Raw genomic sequence first — 17392 nt, forward strand, 5'->3', positions numbered from 1 at the left:
ACTAGAAGGTTATTCAGGGACAGAGCTGTGTCCACAGTGACACTGTCCCAGACACTAGAAGGTTATTCAGGGACAGAGCTGTGTCCACAGTGACACTGTCCCAGACACTAGAAGGTTATTCAGGGACAGAGCTGTGTCCACAGTGACACTGTCCCAGACACTAGGAGGTTATTCAGGGACAGAGCTGTGTCCACAGTGACACTGTCCCAGACACTAGAAGGTTATTCAGTGACAGAGCTGTGTCCACAGTGACACTGTCCCAGACACTAGGAGGTTATTCAGTGACAGAGCTGTGTCCACAGTGACACTGTCCCAGACACTAGAAGGTTATTCAGGGACAGAGCTGTGTCCACAGTGACACTGTCCCAGACACTAGAAGGTTATTCACTGACAGAGCTGTGTCCACAGTGACACTGTCCCAGACACTAGAAGGTTATTCAGTGTCAGAGCTGTGTCCACAGTGACACTGTCCCAGACACTAGAAGGATATTCAGGGACAGAGCTGTGTCCACAGTGACACTGTCCCAGACACTAGAAGGTTATTCAGGGACAGAGCTGTGTCCACAGTGACACTGTCCCAGACACTAGAAGGTTATTCAGGGACAGAGCTGTGTCCACAGTGACACTGTCCCAGACACTAGGAGGTTATTCAGGGACAGAGCTGTGTCCACAGTGACACTGTCCCAGACACTAGAAGGTTATTCAGGGACAGAGCTGTGTCCACAGTGACACTGTCCCAGACACTAGAAGGTTATTCAGGGACAGAGCTGTGTCCACAGTGACACTGTCCCAGACACTAGAAGGTTATTCAGGGACAGAGCTGTGTCCACAGTGACACTGTCCCAGACACTAGGAGGTTATTCAGTGACAGAGCTGTGTCCACAGTGACACTGTCCCAGACACTAGAAGGTTATTCACTGACAGAGCTGTGTCCACAGTGACACTGTCCCAGACACTAGAAGGTTATTCAGGGACAGAGCTGTGTCCACAGTGACACTGTCCCAGACACTAGAAGGTTATTCAGTGACAGAGCTGTGTCCACAGTGACACTGTCCCAGACACTAGAAGGTTATTCAGTGTCAGAGCTGTGTCCACAGTGACACTGTCCCAGACACTAGAAGGTTATTCAGGGACAGAGCTGTGTCCACAGTGACACTGTCCCAGACACTAGAAGGTTATTCAGGGACAGAGCTGTGTCCACAGTGACACTGTCCCAGACACTAGAAGGTTATTCAGGGACAGAGCTGTGTCCACAGTGACACTGTCCCAGACACTAGAAGGTTATTCAGGGACAGAGCTGTGTCCACAGTGACACTGTCCCAGACACTAGAAGGTTATTCAGTGTCAGAGCTGTGTCCACAGTGACACTGTCCCAGACACTAGAAGGTTATTCACTGACAGAGCTGTGTCCACAGTGACACTGTCCCAGACACTAGAAGGTTATTCAGGGACAGAGCTGTGTCCACAGTGACACTGTCCCAGACACTAGAAGGTTATTCAGTGTCAGAGCTGTGTCCACAGTGACACTGTCCCAGACACTAGAAGGTTATTCAGTGTCAGAGCTGTGTCCACAGTGACACTGTCCCAGACACTAGAAGGTTATTCAGTGTCAGAGCTGTGTCCACAGTGACACTGTCCCAGACACTAGAAGGTTATTCAGTGACAGAGCTGTGTCCACAGTGACACTGTCCCAGACACTGGAAGGTTATTCAGGGACAGAGCTGTGTCCACAGTGACACTGTCCCAGACACTAGAAGGTTATTCAGTGTCAGAGCTGTGTCCACAGTGACACTGTCCCAGACACTAGAAGGTTATTCAGTGTCAGAGCTGTGTCCACAGTGACACTGTCCCTGACACTAGAAGGTTATTCAGGGACAGAGCTATGTCCACAGTGACACTGTCCCAGACACTAGAAGGTTATTCAGGGACAGAGCTGTGTCCACAGTGACACTGTCCCAGACACTAGAAGGTTATTCAGGGACAGAGCTGTGTCCACAGTGACACTGTCCCAGACACTGGAAGGTTATTCAGTGTCAGAGCTGTGTCCACAGTGACACTGTCCCAGACACTAGAAAGTTATTCACTGACAGTGCTGTGTCCTCAGTGATTGAGCTGTGTCCACTCCTCTACCTTCAGGGCGTTGATGACCGTCTCGATGTGCGTCTTCACGGCCTCGTGGGAGAACTCGGAGCTGGCCAGTGTGCACATGCTCTCCAGCGCCAGGTACCGCAGGTTGGTCTCCCTGTGCTGCAGGAACTGGCCCAGCTGGTTACAGGCCCTCACCAGCAGGTTGGGCTCACTGGGAGGAAGGAGAGCACAACACCGAGCATTAACACTCCAGTACACTAACACTACACTGAGAGAGAGGGGTTAATACAGACACACTGACTGGACACTCCAGTACATTAACACTGCACTGAGAGAGAGAGGGGTTCATACAGACACACTGACTGGACACTCCAGTACATTAACACTGCACTGAGAGAGAGAGGGGTTAATACACACACACTGACTGGACACTCCAGTACATGAACACTGCACTGAGAGAGAGAGGGGTTCATACACACACACTGACTGGACACTCCAGTACATTAACACTGCACTGAGAGAGAGAGGAGTTAATACAGACACACTGACTGGACACTCCAGTACATGAACACTGCACTGAGAGAGAGAGGGGTTCATACAGACACACTGACTGGACACTCCAGTACATGAACACTGCACTGAGAGAGAGAGGGGTTAATACAGACACACTGACTGGACACTCCAGTACATTAACACTGCACTGAGAGAGAGAGGGGTTCATACAGACACACTGACTGGACACTCCAGTACATTAACACTGCACTGAGAGAGAGAGGGGTTCATACAGACACACTGACTGGACACTCCAGTACATGAACACTGCACTGAGAGAGAGAGGGGTTCATACAGACACTGAGTGGACACTCCAGGACACAGGGAGGGGCAGGTCACCTGTCGTAGTGGATGATGAGGGAGATGGCCTCGAACAGGATGGCGTTCTTGGCGTTGGAGTGCTGCACCTTCTTGCTCTTGGGCGGCTCCTGGGCCTTGTTGAGGATGGTCTCCAGGCACTCCACCAGCCGGCCCTTCACAGCGCCATCCTCAGGCGGCGGGTAGCACTGCAGCAGGCGCAGCAGCTTGACGGACAGCCAGGGCGCCGGGACGAAGTAGTAGGTGTAGTCCTGCAGGTCGGTGGAGGCTGAGGACACGATCTGAGGGGCAGAGAGGGACAGGACCGCTCAGGACACACACACACAGGACCGCTCAGGACACACACACACAGGACCACACAGACAGGACCGCTCAGGACACACACACAGACAGGACCACACAGACAGGACCGCTCAGGACACACACACACAGGACCGCTCAGGACACACACACACAGGACCACACAGACAGGACCGCTCAGGACACACACACAGACAGGACCACACAGACAGGACCGCTCAGGACACACACACACAGGACCGCTCAGGACACACACACACAGGACCACACAGACAGGACCGCTCAGGACACACACACAGACAGGACCACACAGACAGGACCGCTCAGGACACACACACACAGGACCGCTCAGGACACACACACACAGGACCACACAGACAGGACCGCTCAGGACACACACACAGACAGGACCACACAGACAGGACCGCTCAGGACACACACACACAGGACCGCTCAGGACACACACACACAGGACCACACAGACAGGACCACACAGACAGGACCGCTCAGGACACACACACAGACAGGACCGCTCAGGACACACACACACAGGACCGCTCAGGACACACACACACAGGACCACACAGACAGGACCGCTCAGGACACACACACAGACAGGACCACACAGACAGGACCGCTCAGGACACACACACACAGGACCGCTCAGGACACACACACACAGGACCACACAGACAGGACCACACAGACAGGACCGCTCAGGACACACACACAGACAGGACCGCTCAGGACACACACACAGACAGGACCACACAGACAGGACCACACAGACAGGACCACACAGACAGGACCGCTCAGGACACACACAGACAGGACCACACAGACAGGACCGCTCAGGACACACACAGACAGGACCACACAGACAGGACCGCTCAGCACACACACAGACAGGACCGCTCAGGACACACACAGACAGGGCCACACAGACAGGAACACAGACAGGACCGCTCAGGACACACACACAGACAGGACCGCTCAGGACACACACAGACAGGACCACACAGACAGGACCGCTCAGGACACACACAGACAGGACCACACAGACACGACCACACAGACAGGACCGCTCAGGACACACACAGACAGGACCACACAGACAGGACCGCTCAGGACACACACAGACAGGACCACACAGACAGGACCACACAGACAGGACCGCTCAGGACACACACACAGACAGGACCACACAGACAGGACCGCTCAGGACACACACAGACAGGACCACACAGACAGGACCACACAGACAGGACCGCTCAGGACACACACAGACAGGACCACACAGACAGGACCGCTCAGGACACACACACAGACAGGACCGCTCAGGACACACACAGACAGGACCACACAGACAGGACCGCTCAGGACACACACAGACAGGACCACACAGACAGGACCGCTCAGGACACACACAGACAGGACCACACAGACAGGACCGCTCAGGACACACACACAGACAGGACCACACAGACAGGACCACACAGACAGGACCGCTCAGGACACACACACAGACAGGACCACACAGACAGGACCACTCAGGACACACACACACAGGACCACACACACAGGACCGCTCAGGACACACACAGACAGGCACTGACCCCTGAGAGCCTACACTGACACGGCCAGGGACACACTGACCCCTGAGAGCCCCACACTGACCCCTGAGAGCCCACACTGACCACAAACAGACAGGACCGCTCAGCACACAGACAGGCACTGACCCCTGAGAGCCCACACTGACCCCTGAGAGCCCACACTGACCGCACACAGACAGGACCACACAGACAGGACCGCTCAGGACACACACACACAGGCACTGACCCCTGAGAGCCTACACTGACACGGCCAGGGACACACTGACCGGGGACAGACAGGACACACAGCGGCGGGCGGTCTTACCCTGCTGAGGCGGGACACGGCCAGGGACACACTGACCAGGGACAGACAGGACACACTGACCGGGGACAGACAGGACACACAGACAGGACACACAGCGGCGGGCGGTCTTACCCTGCTGAGGCGGGACACGGCCAGGGACACACTGACCGGGGACAGACAGGACACACTGACCGGGGACAGACAGGACACACAGACAGGACACACAGCGGCGGGCTGTCTTACCCTGCTGAGGCGGGACACGGCCAGGGACACGCAGGTCTTGAACTCGTCGGGGTTCTTCTGGCTCAGGCAGGTGATGAGCGAGATGGCGGCGGTCACCACACCCTGGACAGGCAGGCAGGGGGAGTGAGCGAGGACAGGGACAGAGAGGAGAGCAACGCACCTGTCTGCACGGGCAGCTCAGTCAGAGGCTCTCAGTGTCCAGTGTGTCTCTCTCAGAGTCCAGTGTCTCTCTATGTGCTGGTCAGTCAGAGTCTCTCAGAGTCCAGTGTCTCTCTCAGTGTCCAGTGTCTCTCTATGTGCTGGTCAGTCAGAGTCTCTCTGTGTCCAGTGTCTCTCTACCCACGTGCTGGTCAGTCAGAGTCTCTCAGTGTCCAGTGTCTCACTATGTGCTGGTCAGTCAGAGTCTCTCTGTGTCCAGTGTCTCTCTACCCACGTGCTGGTCAGTCAGAGTCTCTCTGTGTCCAGTGTCTCTCTACCCACGTGCTGGTCAGTCAGAGTCTCTCAGTGTCCAGTGTCTCACTATGTGCTGGTCAGTCAGAGTCTCTCTGTGTCCAGTGTCTCTCTCTCTCTCAGCGTCCAGTGTCTCTCTCTCTCAGTGCCCAGTGCCTGTCTCTCTCAGTGTCCAGTGCCTATCTCTCTCACTGTCCAGTGCCTGTCTCTGTCTCTCAGTGTCCAGTGCCTGTCTCTGTCTCTCAGTGTCCGGTGTCTCTGTCTCTCAGTGTCCAGTGCCTGTCTCTGTCTCTCAGTCTCCGGTGTCTCTGTCTCTCAGTGTCCAGTGCCTCTCTCTATCAGTGTCCAGTGTCTCTTTCTCTCAGTGTCCAGTGCCTATCTCTCTCAGTGTCCAGTGTCTGTCTCTGTCTCTCAGTGTCCAGTGCCTGTCTCTGTCTCTCAGTGTCCAGTGCCTGTTTCTGTCTCTCAGTGTCCAGTGCCTGTTTCTGTCTCTCAATGTCCAGTGCCTGTTTCTGTCTCTCAATGTCCAGTGCCTGTCTCTGTCTCTCAGTGTCCAGTGCCTGTCTCACCATGTGCTGGTCGTTCAGCAGGTGCACGACCCGGGACGTCCACTCCCCCATGTGGACGAGGTCGGGGGAGGTCTTGTAGAGGCGCAGGAGACACAGGGCCGCACTCTGCTTCACGCTGTCCATCGTGTCCCTGCGGACAGGGCAGCCGGACACTCAGCGCCGGCCCGCAGCCCCCCCGCCCCCGCCCCCCCAGCCCCCCCGGCGGGAAGTCGGGGTCACCCACCCGGCCACCAGGATGCGGGGGATGTCTGCGGCGAAGGCCTCGGCCATCTCGCGGCTGCCCACGTTGGCGATGCAGTGCAGGGCCAGGCACATGAAGGTGGGGTTGCGGCTGGACAGGTCGTTCTTGATGGCGTTGTTGATGAGGCGGATCAGCTCGCTGTTGGAGTTCACCAGCACCGAGATGAACAGGTACCCCTGGGGCGCAGGAGGGCAGGGGCGGGTCAGCAGCCGGGCGGGAGAGCGGGGCGCGGCGCGGGGGGGGGGGGGGGGGCGCTGCTGTGATTCACCCTGCGGCGTCGGGGCGCAGTGTGGGCGGCCCTGCGGTGTCGGGGCGCTGCTGTGATTGACTCTGCGGTATCGGGGCGCAGTGTGGGCGGCCCTGCGGTGTCGGGGCGCTGCTGCGATTGACTCTGCGGTATCGGGGCGCAGTGTGGGCGGCCCTGCGGTGTCGGGGCGCTGCTGCGATTGACTCTGCGGTATCGGGGCGCAGTGTGGGCGGCCCTGCTGTGTCGGGGCGCTGCTGCGATTGACTCTGCGGTATCGGGGCGCAGTGTGGGCGGCCCTGCGGTGTCGGGGCGCTGCTGCGATTGACTCTGCGGTATCGGGGCGCAGTGTGGGCGGCCCTGCGGTGTCGGGGCGCTGCTGCGATTGACTCTGCGGTATCGGGGCGCAGTGTGGGCGGCCCTGCGGTGTCGGGGCGCTGCTGCGATTGACTCTGCGGTATCGGGGCGCAGTGTGGGCGGCCCTGCGGTGTCGGGGCGCTGCTGCGATTGACTCTGCGGTATCGGGGCGCAGTGTGGGCGGCCCTGCTGTGTCGGGGCGCTGCTGTGATTGACTCTGCGGTATCGGGGCGCAGTGTGGGCGGCCCTGCGGTGTCGGGGCGCTGCTGTGATTGACTCTGCGGTATCGGGGCGCAGTGTGGGCGGCCCTGCGGTGTCGGGGCGCTGCTGTGATTGACCCTGCGGCATCGGGGCGCTGCTGTGATTGACCCTGCGGCATCGGGGCGCTGCTGTGATTGACCCTGCGGTGTTGGGGTGCTGCTGCGATTAACCCTGCGGTGTCGGGGCTCTGCTGCGATGAGCCCTGCGGTGTCGGGGCGCAGTGGGGCGATGAGCCCTGCGGTGTGGGGGCGCAGCGGGGCGATGAGCCCTGCGGTGTGGGGGCGCAGCGGGGCGATGAGCCCTGCGGCGTGGGGGCGCAGTGGGGGCGATGAGCCCTGCGGTGTGGGGGCGATGAGCCCTGCGGTGTGGGGGCGCAGTGGGGCGATGAGCCCTGCGGTGTGGGGGCGCAGTGGGGCGATGAGCGTGTGGGGGCGCAGTGGGGCGATGAGCCCCGCGGTGTGGGGGCGCAGTGGGGGCGCAGTGGGGCGATGAGCCCCGCGGTGTGGGGGCGATGAGCCCTGCGGTGTGGGGGCGCAGTGGGGCGATGAGCCCTGCGGTGTGGGGGCGCAGCGGGGCGGCGGCGCTCTTACGATCTGCTTCTCGGTGTACTTGTTGGAGCTCAGCAGGTTGACGGCCTCCATGTGTCCGAAGTCGATGTCGTGGCCCAGCAGGAAGATGAAGAGCAGCTTGCAGACGTACTTCTTCTTGCTGTAGCCGTCCAGAGCCTTGTCCCCCTTGAACTTGGAGCGGATGTTGGCCAGCTCCTTGTTGATGCGCTTGATCTCCGCCTCCTTGCTCTTGCCTGGGGGAGAGGGGTCACAGTGCTACAGGGGCTCCGGGGGTCTTAAAGGTCAGTGTGAGGACAGTAACTGGCTCAGTTCAGTCCCTGAGACCCCAGTCCTTCAGGGGCTCTGGGGGTCTTCAGTCAGGGGTTAAAGGTCAGTGTGAGGACCGTAACTGGCTCAGTTCAGTCCCTGAGACCCCAGTCCTTCAGGGGCTCTGGGGGTCTTCAGTCAGGGGTTAAAGGTCAGTGTGAGGACAGTAACTGGCTCAGTTCAGTCCCTGAGACCCCAGTCCTTCAGGGGCTCTGGGGGGTCTTCAGTCAGGGGTTAAAGGTCAGTGTGAGGACAGTAACTGGCTCAGTTCAGTCCCTGAGACCCCAGTCCTTCAGGGGCTCTGGGGGTCTTCAGTCAGGGGTTAAAGGTCAGTTTGAGGACAGTAACTGGCTCAGTTCAGTCCCTGAGACCCCAGTCCTTCAGGGGCTCTGGGGGTCTTCAGTCAGGGGTTAAAGGTCAGTGTGAGGACAGTAACTGGCTCAGTTCAGTCCCTGAGACCCCAGTCCTTCAGGGGCTCTGGGGGTCTTCAGTCAGGGGTTAAAGGTCAGTGTGAGGACAGTAACTGGCTCAGTTCAGTCCCTGAGACCCCAGTCCTTCAGGGGCTCTGGGGGTCTTCAGTCAGGGGTTAAAGGTCAGTGTGAGGACAGTAACTGGCTCAGTTCAGTCCCTGAGACCCCAGTCCTTCAGGGGCTCTGGGGGGTCTTCAGTCAGGGGTTAAAGGTCAGTGTGAGGACAGTAACTGGCTCAGTTCAGTCCCTGAGACCCCAGTCCTTCAGGGGCTCTGGGGGTCTTCAGTCAGGGGTTAAAGGTCAGTGTGAGGACAGTAACTGGCTCAGTTCAGACCCTGAGACCCCAGTCCTTCAGGGGCTCCGGGGGTGTTCAGTCAGGGGTTAAAGGTCAGTGTGAGGACAGTAACTGGCTCAGTTCAGTCCCTGAGACCCCAGTCCTTCAGGGGCTCTGGGGGGTCTTCAGTCAGGGGTTAAAGGTCAGTGTGAGGACAGTAACTGGCTCAGTTCAGTCCCTGAGACCCCAGTCCTTCAGGGGCTCCGGGGGTGTTCAGTCAGGGGTTAAAGGTCAGTGTGAGGACAGTAACTGGCTCAGTTCAGACCCTGAGACCCCAGTCCTTCAGGGGCTCCGGGGGTGTTCAGTCAGGGGTTAAAGGTCAGTGTGAGGACAGTAACTGGCTCAGTTCAGTCCCTGAGACCCCAGTCCTTCAGGGGCTCTGGGGGGTCTTCAGTCAGGGGTTAAAGGTCAGTGTGAGGACAGTAACTGGCTCAGTTCAGTCCCTGAGACCCCAGTCCTTCAGGGGCTCTGGGGGTCTTCAGTCAGGGGTTAAAGGTCAGTTTGAGGACAGTAACTGGCTCAGTTCAGTCCCTGAGACCCCAGTCCTTCAGGGGCTCTGGGGGGTCTTCAGTCAGGGGTTAAAGGTCAGTGTGAGGACAGTAACTGGCTCAGTTCAGTCCCTGAGACCCCAGTCCTTCAGGGGCTCCGGGGGTGTTCAGTCAGGGGTTAAAGGTCAGTGTGAGGACAGTGACTGGCTCAGTTCAGTCCCTGAGACCCCAGTCCTTCAGGGGCTCTGGGGGTCTTCAGTCAGGGGTTAAAGGTCAGTTTGAGGACAGTAACTGGCTCAGTTCAGACCCTGAGACCCCAGTCCTTCAGGGGCTCTGGGGGTGTTCAGTCAGGGGTTAAAGGTCAGTTTGAGGACAGTAACTGGCTCAGTTCAGTCCCTGAGACCCCAGTCCTTCAGGGGCTCTGGGGGTCTTCAGTCAGGGGTTAAAGGTCAGTTTGAGGACAGTAACTGGCTCAGTTCAGTCCCTGAGACCCCAGTCCTTCAGGGGCTCTGGGGGTCTTCAGTCAGGGGTTAAAGGTCAGTGTGAGGACAGTAACTGGCTCAGTTCAGTCCCTGAGACCCCAGTCCTTCAGGGGCTCTGGGGGTCTTCAGTCAGGGGTTAAAGGTCAGTTTGAGGACAGTAACTGGCTCAGTTCAGTCCCTGAGACCCCAGTCCTTCAGGGGCTCTGGGGGTCTTCAGTCAGGGGTTAAAGGTCAGTGTGAGGACAGTAACTGGCTCAGTTCAGTCCCTGAGACCCCAGTCCTTCAGGGGCTCTGGGGGTCTTCAGTCAGGGGTTAAAGGTCAGTGTGAGGACAGTAACTGGCTCAGTTCAGTCCTGCAGGTTGAAATGAACAAGAAACCCTGTAGCTCTAGAGATCTGTGATCGTCTAGTCTGCCTGTCTGACAGTCCCTCCTGCTGTCTAATCCCACACCTTCCTGTCCTGCAGCTGTCCCACAGAGACAGGAGCAGGGGGGGACAGGGGACAGGGGAAAGGAGACAGGAGACAGGAGACAGGAGAGAGAGGAGCAGGAGGAGACAGGGGACAGGAGACAGGAGAGAGGAGACAGGAGCAGGGGGAGATGAGGGGAGACCGGAGACAGGAGACAGGAGCAGGGGGAGATGAGGGGAGACCGGAGACAGGAGACAGGAGCAGGGGGAGATGAGGGGAGACCGGAGACAGGAGCAGGGGGAGATGAGGGGAGACCGGAGACAGGAGCAGGGGGAGATGAGGGGAGACAGGAGCAGGGGGAGACAGGAGAGAGGAGGCAGGAGCAAGGGGGAGATGAGGGGAGACAGGAGACAGGAGCAGAGGGAGATGAGGGGAGACAGGAGCAGGGGGAGACAGGAGACAGGAGAGACAGGAGCAGGGGGAGACAGGAGACAGGAGAGACAGGAGAGACAGGAGACAGGAGAGACAGGAGAGACAGGAGAGACAGGAGAGACAGGAGAGACAGGAGAGACAGGAGCAGGGCACCCCAGCCCTCGACACTCACAGTTCCGGATGTCGGAGATGAAGACGGCTAATCCGCGCATCCCGTCTCCCTTCGACACCGCCGGCATCTTGGCTGCGGGGCTGCGGGCGAGGCGCGGCGAGGGGTCCCGGAGCGGTCCGGTCACGTCACGGACACGGACACGGACACGGACACGCGCGGCGGGGGCGCTGCGGCAGGACCGGGCGCAGGGGCGGCGGGGGCGGCAGCGGTCACGGCGATCCCCGCACGGATCCTCGCCCTCCTCTCGGCCTGGTCCGGACTGGAGCGAACCTGCGGATCGGCGCGTTTCTCTCGGGTTTCCGCCCGTTTTCGCCGCCGGACCGACCGCCGGAGTCTCTCGCGCTCCTCGGGGGGGGGGGGGGCTCGTGACTCGCCGGGCTCGCTCTCGCGGTCGCTCGCTCGCTCGCTCTTCCCTCTCGTGCCGGAGTCTCGCGCGGACACGGACGCCTGTTCCCTGCTGCTCGGGCTCGCGCTCCCTCCCCTCTCTCGCCGCTTTGGGAAAAAAAAAAGGGAGGCGGGATTGGTGTTTCCATGGCCACCGGGCCCTCTCCGTCCCGCCTCCTTTCAGAGTCTCGCCAGGCTATTGGTCCGGCCGCCCGCCACTCAAGCTGCTATTGGCCCAATACTGGGAATAGCGGCTTATTATTATCAATAATGTCAGCATTATTTATTTTCTCTCTCAAGGACGAAGAATAGACAATAAGCCTGCTTTGTTTCATATAAGGATACGGAAAAACGGTCACACGGAAATAGGAATCCCTCTCTTTGCGTTTAAAAAGAGGCGGTTGCGCGGGGCTGCAGATCGAAGCTGGAGAGGTGTCGGTCCGCCGCGGGCCGCGTGACGGGCTCCCGGTGGAGGGCCGCAGCTCCACGTGCGCACCGGGCGTTCAGTCTGCGGCCCTCAGCGCTGGACTGTGCTTTTACCCTGATCTCACTGGGCTCTACTGAGCTGGACTGTGTTTTTACCCCGATCTCACTGGGCTCTACTGCGCTGGACTGTGCTTTTACCCTGATCTCACTGGGCTCTACTGAGCTGTACTGTGTTTTTACCCCGATCTCACTGGGCTTTACTGCACTGTACTGTTTTTACCCTGATCTCACTGGGCTCTACTGAGCTGTACTGTGTTTTTACCCCGATCTCACTGGGCTTTACTGCACTGTACTGTTTTTACCCCGATCACACTGGGCTCTACTGAGCTGGACTGTGTTTTTACCCCGATCACACTGGGCTCTACTGAGCTGTACTGTGTTTTTACCCCGATCTCACTGGGCTCTACTGAGCTGTACTGTGTTTTTACCCCGATCTCACTGGGCTCTACTGAGCTGGACTGTGTTTTTACCCCGATCTCACTGGGCTCTACTGAGCTGTACTGTGTTTTTACCCCGATCTCACTGGGCTCTACTGCGCTGGACTGTGTTTTTACCCCGATCTCACTGGGCTCTACTGCGCTGGACTGTGTTTTTACCCCGATCTCACTGGGCTCTACTGCGCTGTACTGTGTTTTTACCCTGATCTCACTGGGCTTTACTGCGCTGTACTGTGTTTTTACCCCGATCTCACTGGGCTCTACTGCGCTGGACTGTGTTTTTACCCTGATCTCACTGGGCTCTACTGCGCTGGACTGTGTTTTTACCCCGATCTCACTGGGCTCTACTGAGCTGTACTGTGTTTTTACCCTGATCTCACTGGGCTTTACTGCGCTGTACTGTGTTTTTACCCTGATCTCACTGGGCTCTACTGAGCTGTACTGTGTTTTTACCTTGATCTCACTGGGCTCTACTGAGCTGGACTGTGTTTTTACCCCGATCTCACTGGGCTCTACTGAGCTGGACTGTGTTTTTACCCTGATCTCACTGGGCTCTACTGAGCTGTACTGGGCTTTTACCCCGATCTCACTGGGCTCTACTGAGCTGTACTGGGCTTTTACCCTGATCTCACTGGGCTCTACTGAGCTGTACCTCTACTGAGCTGTACTGTGTTTTTACCCCGATCTCACTGGGCTCTACTGAGCTGTACTGGGCTTTTACCCCGATCTCACTGGGCTCTACTGAGCTGTACTGGGCTTTTACCCCGATCTCACTGGGCTCTACTGAGCTGGACTGTGTTTTTACCCCGATCTCACTGGGCTCTACTGAGCTGTACTGGGCTTTTACCCCGATCTCACTGGGCTCTACTGAGCTGTACTGGGCTTTTACCCTGATCTCACTGGGCTCTACTGAGCTGGACTGTGTTTTTACCCCGATCTCACTGGGCTCTACTGAGCTGTACTGGGCTTTTACCCTGATCTCACTGGGCTCTACTGAGCTGTACCTCTACTGAGCTGGACTGTGTTTTTACCCTGATCTCACTGGGCTCTACTGAGCTGTACTGGGCTTTTACCCTGATCTCACTGGGCTCTACTGCGCTGTACTGTGTTTTTACCCCGATCTCACTGGGCTCTACTGAGCTGTACTGTGCTTTTACCCCGATCTCACTGGGCTCTACTGAGCTGTACTGTGTTTTTACCCCGATCTCACTGGGCTCTACTGCGCTGTACTGTGTTTTTACCCCGATCTCACTGGGCTCTACTGAGCTGTACTGTGTTTTTACCCCGATCTCACTGGGCTCTACTGAGCTGTACTGTATTTTTACCCCGATCTCACTGGGCTCTACTGAGCTGTACTGGGCTTTTACCCTGATCTCACTGGGCTCTACTGAGCTGGACTGTGTTTTTACCCTGATCTCACTGGGCTCTACTGAGCTGTACTGTGTTTTTACCCCGATCTCACTGGGCTCTACTGCGCTGGACTGTGTTTTTACCCTGATCTCACTGGGCTCTACTGCGCTGGACTGTGCTTTTACCCCGATCTCACTGGGCTCTACTGCGCTGGACTGTGTTTTTACCCTGATCTCACTGGGCTCTACTGCGCTGGACTGTGCTTTTACCCCGATCTCACTGGGCTCTACTGCGCTGGACTGTGTTTTTACCCTGATCTCACTGGGCTCTACTGCGCTGGACTGTGCTTTTACCCCGATCTCACTGGGCTCTACTGAGCTGTACTGTGTTTTTACCCCGATCTCACTGGGCTTTACTGCGCTGTACTGTGTTTTTACCCCGATCTCACTGGGCTCTACTGAGCTGGACTGTGTTTTTACCCCGATCTCACTGGGCTCTACTGAGCTGTACTGGGCTTTTACCCCGATCTCACTGGGCTCTACTGCGCTGTACTGTGTTTTTACCCCGATCTCACTGGGCTCTACTGCGCTGTACTGTGTTTTTACCCCGATCTCACTGGGCTCTACTGAGCTGGACTGTGTTTTTACCCCGATCTCACTGGGCTCTACTGAGCTGTACTGTGTTTTTACCCCGATCTCACTGGGCTCTACTGCGCTGTACTGTGTTTTTACCCCGATCTCACTGGGCTCTACTGCGCTGTACTGTGTTTTTACCCCGATCTCACTGGGCTCTACTGCGCTGTACTGTGTTTTTACATCTATGCATCTCTGACATAAAAATTTGGATGACTCAAAACTTCCTTCATCTTAACTGTGACAAGACTGAAGTCATGCTTATTGGTACCCCCCATCAACTTCGTAAAGCCAGTCCTGTAACCCTGTCTGTAGATGGCTCTGTACTTGAGCTCCAATCAAAATTGAAAAACCTTGGGGTTATATTCGATTCTGGCTTAACATTCGACCCACATGTACAGCATACTGTCAAAACATCTTTTTTTCACCTTAGAAATATCGCAAGACTACGCCCTATGCTATCATTAACTGTGGCTGAAAAGCTGATCAACATATTTGTATTCTCTCGAATTGACTACTGCAATGCTCTGCTCCCTGGGGTATCTAAATCTACTCTGAACAAGCTGCAGTATGTCCAAAATTCAGCAGCCAGAATCCTGACCAGATCTAGTGCAAGTGTTCACATTACTCCTATCCTGGAGTCCTTGCACTGGCTTCCGGTCAAATTCCGCGTAGACTTTAAAATCCTCATGCTCACCTACAAGGCTTTACATGGCTTGGCACCTCAATACCTGTCTGAACTTTTATCGCCCTACTACCAAGCTCTGGAACTCCTTGCCCAAGGATATTAGAGAGTCACCTTCTCTAAACTCCTTCAAATCCAGACTCAAAACCCTCCTTTTCAGAAAAGCCTTTACTTAACTGGTTCCATTCTTCACCCCTCTGCTCTTCTTAATACCATCTTCCACGGTCTCCTCTATTGTTATTGTTGTATTGCTGTAATTATAATTGTGTCCTGTCTTGTGAAATTTTCTTATTTATTGTTGTAGTCTTCTTATTTATTGTTATTGTCATCCTGTAAAGCGCTTTGAGAAGCCACCTTTAAAGGCGCTATATAAAATAAAGTTTATTATTATTATTATTACCCCGATCTCACTGGGCTCTACTGAGCTGTACTGGGCTTTTACCCTGATCTCACTGGGCTTTACTGCGCTGTACTGTTTTTGCCCTGATCTCACTGGGCTCTACTGAGCTGTACTGTGTTTTTACCCTGATCTCACTGGGCTTTACTGAGCTGTACTGGGCTTTTACCCTGATCTCACTGGGCTTTACTGCGCTGTACTGTTTTTACCCTGATCTCACTGGGCTCTACTGAGCTGTACTGTGTTTTTACCCCGATCTCACTGGGCTCTACTGCGCTGTACTGTGTTTTTACCCCGATCTCACTGGGCTCTACTGAGCTGTACTGGGCTTTTACCCTGATCTCACTGGGCTTTACTGCGCTGTACTGTGTTTTTACCCCGATCTCACTGGGCTCTACTGAGCTGTACTGGGCTTTTACCCTGATCTCACTGGGCTTTACTGCGCTGTACTGTTTTTGCCCTGATCTCACTGGGCTCTACTGAGCTGTACTGTGTTTTTACCCTGATCTCACTAGGCTTTACTGAGCTGTACTGGGCTTTTACCCTGATCTCACTGGGCTTTACTGCGCTGTACTGTTTTTACCCTGATCTCACTGGGCTCTACTGAGCTGTACTGTGTTTTTACCCCGATCTCACTGGGCTCTACTGCGCTGTACTGTGTTTTTACCCCGATCTCACTGGGCTCTACTGCACTATACTGTGTTTTTACCCCGATCTCACTGGGCTCTACTGAGCTGTACTGGGCTTTTACTCTGATCTCACTGGGCTCTACTGCGCCTTTACCCTGATCTCACTGGGCTTTACTGCACTATACTGTGTTTTTACCCTGATCTCACTGGACTTTACATGATTTACACTATTTGTACCGTGCTTTATGATATCACTTGTAGTAATATGCGCACTTATTAATCAGATTGCAGAAGGTTTAATTCATCTCCACGACATATCCCCAGAACATTATTGTTGGTGCTGTGAATTTTCATTATTATAACGCATGAATCTTGCAGTGGGAGTGGCTGATTAAAAAAATTGCAATCAACATCATACACATGTTTGACGACCCATATAAAACATTATTTTCTCTGTCTGCTGTTAAACCGCTATATGACGTCATATTCGTCGGTCCCCACCAGTCCTTAGGACCCGCCCCTCAGCTCGGCTCCCTGAAGACGATTGGCTGTTGCCGAGCCACGGCAGAAGCAGAAACGATTGGCTGTTCCCTGGAAGCAGAAGCCCACTGATTGGTCTAGTTACCAGTCAATCAACCAGAAGCTGATCTCTTACTCGCAACAGACCCGCCTTCCGGAGGATTTAAATCCTTTAAAGAAAATCCCGCCGGTATGGATGGCTATGCATTTCTATCCACGGTGGTGACAATCTTTATTTTTAAGACCCGATGCACGTTTAAATAAAGCTAAATTCCTGTTTTAACTCTGCTGCGTGTTTCCTGCATTTGAGATTTTTTTTTGCTCTTGAAAATAACAGTTACTCTTGATAGTAAGAACAATAAGACGCGCAGCTGGGGGTCAGAAAACACAGTCTGGCGCAATTATTCGGCGTTTTCAAAACATGAGAGGTTTTAGTTTGCCGAATGAAACCAAACTGCACGGACGTTTCTGTCTCCTGCCTGATTTGTTCGGAACACGAGCCGAGCGGCGATGCAGAGCCCGAAACTGGTCTCCCCCTGCAGGCGCGGAGATTTACAGTCTCTGCAGCTGAGTGACTCACCAGGGGCGGACAGGAAGCCGGTGGGCGGTGCCCGGCGGTGACTGGCGGCCCCCCTGTCCAATCGCTGTGCCGCTTTATCCGAATGCGCCATGGATGTGGGCGGGGCCGGAGGC

At 55.8% G+C, this 17392-nt stretch overlaps 1 protein-coding gene across 1 annotated transcript in view; it reads right to left on the reverse strand.

Annotated features, from left to right (window-relative positions):
• Positions 1-17385, reverse strand: part of ap2a1 (adaptor related protein complex 2 subunit alpha 1) — a gene marked incomplete in the record, with an annotated part of 36405 nt that extends 19020 nt beyond the window's left edge. Inside the window, 8 exon segments of the mRNA XM_069191767.1 lie at positions 2131-2299; positions 2980-3239; positions 5398-5499; positions 6417-6546; positions 6640-6833; positions 8110-8321; positions 11181-11672; positions 17280-17385. Of these exon segments, the coding sequence (XP_069047868.1) occupies positions 2131-2299; positions 2980-3239; positions 5398-5499; positions 6417-6546; positions 6640-6833; positions 8110-8321; positions 11181-11672; positions 17280-17370 (1650 nt within the window).
• Between the last annotated feature and the right edge of the window lie 7 nt (positions 17386-17392).

This window comes from Lepisosteus oculatus, chromosome 7 (genome assembly GCF_040954835.1).
Source record: "Lepisosteus oculatus isolate fLepOcu1 chromosome 7, fLepOcu1.hap2, whole genome shotgun sequence".
Lineage (NCBI taxonomy): Eukaryota > Metazoa > Chordata > Actinopteri > Semionotiformes > Lepisosteidae > Lepisosteus > Lepisosteus oculatus.